This window comes from Saccopteryx leptura, chromosome 2 (genome assembly GCF_036850995.1).
Source record: "Saccopteryx leptura isolate mSacLep1 chromosome 2, mSacLep1_pri_phased_curated, whole genome shotgun sequence".
Taxonomy (NCBI): Eukaryota; Metazoa; Chordata; class Mammalia; order Chiroptera; family Emballonuridae; genus Saccopteryx; species Saccopteryx leptura.
Window position 1 is genome coordinate 217292747 of NC_089504.1, and position 7249 is coordinate 217299995.

The 7249-nt window shown below is 47.1% G+C and overlaps 1 protein-coding gene across 2 annotated transcripts in view; it reads right to left on the reverse strand.

Moving 5' to 3' along the window:
- Positions 1-6992, reverse strand: part of ABCG1 (ATP binding cassette subfamily G member 1) — a 65638-nt gene extending 58646 nt beyond the window's left edge. For both annotated transcript variants that reach the window (XM_066370120.1, XM_066370119.1), the window contains exon 1: positions 6796-6992. In XM_066370120.1, coding sequence (XP_066226217.1) covers positions 6796-6837 — 42 coding nt within the window. In that variant the 5' untranslated portion in view covers positions 6838-6992. The remainder of the gene's footprint in view (positions 1-6795) is intronic.
- Positions 6993-7249: the final 257 nt, after the last annotated feature.

Below are 7249 nucleotides of genomic sequence, written 5' to 3' on the forward strand. Positions count from 1 at the left end.
GCACTTCAAGGAAAAGAGCACAGGGGACTGGCTGTTAGGCTCCAGGTCATATTCATAGCAACACTTCTTAAACTATAAGGCGACTTCAGCAAGAGAAGAAAACTTACCTAGAGGAGCCTATTATCTCTAGCCATCTCTTTTTCTTCTATTAAAACGATGCCTCGCCTGACCAGGCGGTGGCGCAGCGGATAGAGCGTCAGACTGGGATGCAGAGGACCCAGGTTCGAGACCCCGAGGTCACCAGCTTGAGCGCGGGCTCATCTGGTTTGAGCAAAAGCCTACCAGCTTGAACCCAAAAGTCGCTGGGTCCAGCAAGGGGTTACTCGGTCTGCTGAAGGCCTGCGGTCAAGGCACATATGAGAAAGCAATCAATGAACAACTAAGGTGTTGCAATGCGCAATGAAAAACTAATGATTGATGCTTCTCATCTCTCTCTGTCCCTGTCTATCCCTCTCTCTGACTCACTCTCTGTCTCTATAATAAATAAATAAAAAAAATTAAAAAAAAAAAAAAAAAAAAAAAAAAAACGATGCCTCAGATAAGCTCTTAAACTCATCTACCAGCTTCCTTTGGAAGCATAAAATCTTATCACAAAACCATGATAAATGAATCATTATTTCAAAGAATAAAACACTGGCCACCATAAAACATTATCTATGTATAGTCTACCCATTAAAAATTTCAATAACGGCTTGTAAGACTGCTAAAAAAAAAAAATGTATAATTGAAAGTTTTATTTAAAATGAGTTCTTTTTTTTTGCCTGACCTGTGATGGCGCAGTGGATAAAGCATTGACCTGGAAATGCTGAGGTCGCCAGTTCAAAACCCTGGGCTTGCCTGGTCAAGGCACATATGGGAGTTGATGCTTCCAGCTCCTCCCCCCCTTCTTTCTCTCTCCTCTCTCCTCTCTCTCTCTCTCTCTCTCTCTCTCTCTCTCTCCCTCTCTCTCTCCTCTCTAAAATGAATAAATAAAATAAAATAAAAATCTGGCTTTAAAAAAAATGAGTTCTTTTTAATTTATTTTGTTTAATTTATTTAAAATGGGTGCCTTCTTTGTGTAACCTCATCAACATTTTTCAAGAGCAATGACACTACTCGAATCTCTGGTTTTGTGGGAGTTCGCCTTTGTGTTTCCCTTGTAAATTTCTCAAATCACTTAAAGCTCTCCTTTCTCCCTGTAACTTACTAAAAAAGTAAAAAAGATAGATATTTTCCTCTATTACACAGATGAGGAAACTGGGGCACAGGTAATTTAAGGAACATGTATTGCTCTGAGCCCTTTACTCAAGTGAGGGGCAGAAGTGATCCCAGAACATAAGTCATCAAAATAAATAAATAAATAAACAAATAAATAAATAGCAAAGCAAAATAAAAACCCTTAGATGCCCCTTCTACTGCATCACACAAGAACCTAACATTTTGTAGCTACAATGGCTTTTCAAACTTCCATTAGAGGTCAACAGAACTGCTACAGATATGCCAAGAACCAAAAGTATTTATGCAAATAAAGGAATTTCTTTTTTTCTAATGGCTTGGCAACCCCGAACAAATCAATATGCTTCAGGTACCGCCAAAACTCAGAACCCTGGGGTGGACAAATATTATGCTGAGCTTTCCCAGCTGTCTCTGAATCAAGAGGGAACATTCCACCGAGCCCAGAGTGAGGGCCACTGGTGATGCTCCTTCACACTGTTGAAGTCAGCAAGCTTGATTGGGAGAGGTCACGGATAACGTCTTGGGCAATTCAGGCCCTCGTGTCTATGGTAGGATTGGGGACACACTGCAGCACTGTGGTTTGCTCTGAAGAGGAACAACACCATACTATTATTTTTCCATTGGTTTCTTAGGCATTGCTTTAGAGCTGATAGCTTTTTGATCATTTATTGTTTCTAATAAAAAATCCAAAACAAAACCTGAGAGTGGATCATCCATAAATATTTCTACAAACCTTGCAACTCACATGGCCAAAACAAGGCTTTCCCCTATTGGAACGCTCTCTTGATGGCACCTGACTGTGTCCTTGAAGAGTGGACATTTCTCTATCATGGTATTTAAGGGCTCAAAAATCTTGGAGGGCTTGGTTTTGAATATCCAAAGCACAGAGGAATGGGCAAATGTGGGCATAGGGGTTTCTGGTTCTTATGATGTTTGAAAATGTTGCTTTGACACTTTAAAAAAAGGCACAAGTGTGCGCGCGCGCACACACACACACACACACACACACACACACACACACCTCAGGCATCTCTTGCCTCTGGAAATCAAAACTCAGCTCACTGACTTCAACACTCTGTGAATAAAAATTAAAATGCAGAATAAAACTCACAAAATTAAACTTGGTTCGCTACTCACACTGAGCATGTGAAATGTTTTAAATGCAAACATAAGTAGGTTCATACAGTCCAGAATTTAGGGAAGGTCTGTATTAGCCCAACATCGGGGTTCCTCAGAGCCTTGGCATTGACAGTATGCCTCTCCAACTCCCAAGAGGCAGCCATAGGATGCCACCTCGCCTCCGAGCTTGCCCCAGGCCATCTGTGTCCAGGCATCTTGAAGAAGCAAGAGCAAATGCTGCCATAGCTCAGCATGCTCTTGGCTTTGGCTGATTGGGAGAAAATGTGCAACTTCAGCTCTGGCACCCAAAGCAGGCACCAAATGCCATCCCTTTGCCCATCCATCTTGTCCTTTGGGGCACACGCTGCTGTGTCAGGTTCATAACCCACTGTGACTCCATAATTGCCCTTAAAGCACCAAATCCTGGCCTTGGGGTGTAGTTGGGGTAGCCACGAGCAAGAGAATTAGCACCAGACCCAGTCCCCAAGGTTTGTTCTCACTCTCATCATGCCACCCAAGTGAAAAGGCTAATAGTACGGTTCCAAGCCCATATCCTTCTGGTAGACTTGGCTCCAACCTGGGATCCCCAATGGCTATGGGAGTGATGAATGTCCAGCAACTCCTCTCCAGTGGTGGTCCCCTTCAACTTCCACCCCAACATTCCAGCTGCCACAATCCATCCATATCCTCCCCAGAACCCACTACAGGTGTCAACCCTTGAAGAGATCCAGGAATAAGTCACAGCTTTGCTTTTTGATGAATACAGAGATGAAGAGCCATTACCCCAACTATCGACCCACCAGCTATAGGAGATGCCAGACCTGTATTATGATGAGGGCCTGACTTTCCCCTTTATAAATTTATCTATTCTTTCACTCATTTATTTAACAAATTAAACCAAATAGAGCCCCACCGGTCAGCAGTCAGTCACACAGACATGGCCTATGGCCTCAGCAAGATCATGTTCAAAATCAAGCCCCAGGCAAGAGTACTGGCAATTAGTTACAGTACCGTGAGGCAGGTGAGAGCTATACGAGACCATGCAGTGCTATGCAGGACAAAGCTGGGTGGCTAAACTGATTTGGGAGTGAGAGAGAGAGAGAGAAGCCAGGGTCATGTACTCACTATTTAAAGTATTAAACAATAACACCTCTTGCACATAGGTAAGTGACTATAAACAATGACTTGATTCAGCAAATACAATATGCCCATTAAACTCCAGGCTGCAGAGATTAGGCCTGTTACTAATTCTCCAGCTCTAGAAGGGGATATTATCATCTCCCCTCATCCATTTTGGAGGAGGGATCAAAGACACAGAGAGACTGCCTGATCTGCTCAAGACCTCACAGTTAATAAGTAGACAAGCTGGGGTTCAGCTCTGTGTGGCTTCTATATCTGCACCCTATCCTCCCAGCCAGAGTCCTTAACAGTGCTCGCTTTTTACAGGAAGTTGTAGGTGAACCTGGGTTATCCCAGCCTCCGTCCATTGTAGGGAAAGCTACAAACAAATAAAAGGAAAAAAACCATACAATCCCACTCCAAGTAAACTGACCCCAAAGCTGTGCACACCATTATCCACTGTTCCTCCATGGTGTCCAATGGCCTCACCCAATTAATAAAATCATGGAATTCTGTATGATGGGAGGCAGTGGCCGTCACTCCAAAATAGACCAGCTCTCTGGAAACATATCCTCAGATGAAAACCACCAGCAATGTAGGTTACAGCTCTCTGTCTTCAGCCTCCTAAGCTCATTAATAATGAAACAAATACATCTTCTCTCCCCATTGGTTTCTTTTCATTGTATGTTTCCCTACCTTACTGAAGTATTGCCCTGACCTCACCCCCTCCATGCATAATTTGTGCTGCATAATAAATGGTAAACAATAGTAGGTCCATTCACCAGCATTGAATACCAAGGAGCCCCTGTTTGGAGTGATCCTGCCTGCTGTTGGTGAGGGTATGTCCTTGGGTGCTGACTTCAATTTGAATGCTAACCTATAGAGATGCCTGTTTAGCTGGGGAGGTTCTCTAACAGGCAGCAGCACCCCAGGCCACTGTGAAGCTGGCTCACTTTACTGACCCAGGGAAGCGCAGTTAGAGATAGAAACACATATACTCACAAATACATACACATACACATACACACACACACACACACACACACACACACACCAACATCATGGGGAAGGGAGGATAGGGAAGAGGAACTTGCAGGCACCAGGTGTTGGCATGCACTCTCTCTCACTTCTCTCTTCGGTTTATCGCCCCTGGGACCCTGTGCACATTAGTGGAAAACATACAAGGAGAATTTTCAGGCCAGCAGGAAAATAAGCCAAAGGGCACACCCTTAACTAAGAAAAGGGCAGATATCACTCGCATGGTCACTCAGAATGCGAACCTCAGTGAACCTCACCAAAACCAAACCCGGCTTCAAACAGACCAAAATACCACCATCCCTTTGGGAACTCATGACCACTCCTCCCACCAGCCCAGGGACTCCAGTACCCAGGTAGCACTGGCTACTCTTTAAACTCACACCCGGCCCAGTCAGCTTGGGCTAAACCCCAGAGATGAGCAATGGCAAAGCAAACCTCAGGGTCTATGACTTGAGTAGAATTCTTTTTTAATTTAAAAAAATATATATACAAGGTTTTCAGGGAGGAAAACTATTTTCCAAAACAAGGAAAACTTTTTTGAAAAAAATGAGCTCAGCTATAAAATGAGTCCAGCCATTAACATCTCCATATGAGAACAAACGCTGGATCCTGGGGCTGCATCAACCATACATGACATAAAAAAACAAGCTTGCCGTAAAAGCCCTATACCTCAAAACATTCTGATTCATTCTTTTTCCACATGGATAAACAACTTTTGCAGCTTTTAAAGGACTGCAAGGGTTACCCAGCACCCAAAAAACCTGAAACTAGCCTTACTTATAACCAACAACAGTAATTTCCTAATTCTCCATTATCAGTACAATTTAGGAATCTCAAAGAGGTGAACAAATGCTAAGGTGGAATTGCTGCGTGTGTCCCAAACACACAGCAGATCAAAGCAAATGTTGTGAGGAGAAAATTGCCTTTCCTTTTTTTTTTCACCCCTTCTTATCTATAAAAAGCCAAGTAATAAAGGAGTAGCAAGCCCAGAGATGGGAACCAGTCTGTGAGTGCCCTGGCCACCAGCTCTCCCCTGCTCTAACAACCTCCTTAACGTGCCTGCGGCCCCATTCTATCGGTTTACACTAAATCATTATATAATGAGCTGGCGAGGCGCGGTATGTTCTACAGTAACCTGTTTGGAATCGTAGGATGCAGTTGGCAGAGCAGAGCATGCGCAGAAAACCAGCTACTTTTTTTTTTCCTTGGGCTTAAGGCAAGAGGTAACTGTCGGTCAAATACCGCCAAGCCCTGCTGACTTCAATACAGGATGCTAAAAATGAAATAAAGGGAGGGGTGGGGGTGACAAATTGGTGCCGCTGTGCACTGTGGTCTTACAGCCTATGGGAAGAAACTAGCCGGATAGTAAACACATAGAGATAGAAAGAAGGATGGATAGGGAGGGCGATATGGGTTGTAATACAGTATGTTCTCTATTTGTATTTTAAATGACCCGAAATCCAGTCCATAAGTACCTAACTGCAATGCCGGCTTGCTGAGCATAGAAATGAAAGGATCTAGGATGGGTGTGGGTCGATGGTTAATTTATTGTTCGTTTTGTCCTAATGTAAGTCTATGGAGCTATTATAAACTAGCAAGAGGAAGCTCTTGACCACCCCTGGGAATAAGCACTTGCGTATCTAGCAGTGAATTCGTTGGCACCGGGGGATCCCCCGACGGAACTGTACACTACACTCCGAAGACGTTAAATGACTGCCTCTGTCCAACACTCCGCCTCTCTAAAGGGTGCAGAAAGATGACCTGCTGGTAACCAGGCTCACCCTTGTCTGCTCCCGGGGACTCTGCCGCCTCCCTCCCGAGCAGGTCCAGAGAGGCAGTCCCCGAGGAATTCAGGGACAGTGCAGGCTATGGCTTCGGGGATCAGCTCTCTCTTTTGTTCCCCGGAATCTTGCCCAGAGCTCCGGAGGGTGGCGCGAGAAGTGGCGGCTCCAGAAGTCCCGGCCGCGGGCGTCTCCAGCCCAGGCTGCTGCGCTCCCCAGTGCGCTCCAGGTCCTCAGGCCTCATGCCTCTCAGCCAGAAGAGGACGAAGTCTAAACCATCTGTCTACTTGTGGGGGTGCTGGCCACCTCCCGCTCACTCCTGGCCCCAACACCTCCCTGGTGTACTCTGCCGGTGCAAGAAGCATCCCGCAGCGCCAGGTGGCCAGGACGTGGGCGATGGGAGACGGGCATCTCCTCACGGACCCAGGGGCAGGTGTTAAGGTGAGGGTGCGGGTCTTTGTGTGTTTCTTGCCCTCCTGGAAAAAAGAACCAAGCCCCAGGGACTTAGGATGCGCTCACTCACCATGGCGGTGCCGACCGAAAAAGCGGCCATCAGACAGGCCATGCCCCGGGGGCGACACGGCAGCAGCGGCAGGGACTAGGCGGCGGCGGCGGCGGCGGCGGCGGCGAGGACCGGAGGCAGGCACGAGGCTACGTTCGCTCCTGGCTCAGCCGCTGCGCCCCTCGCGGGCTCCGGCTCCGGCTGCTGCCGGGGCTCCGGCCCCGCCCTGCGTCGGCCGCGCCCACGCCCCGCCCACGTCCTGACATTGGCCAGTGTGCGGGACGGGGCGGGGCCGGCAGGTGCGCTTGCTCTTGTTTTGCTCCTGCTGTAGGCAGCTGCCGCAGCTTCGTTGCATCCCCACTATCCCCACCCACACCCCTGGGCCTAGCAGGCGCTGTGGGCTCTCTCCCCAGGCTCGGAACTTGCGAGTCCGAAAACTCGCAAGGGCTGGGCCAGCTGCCCATGGCTCCAACAG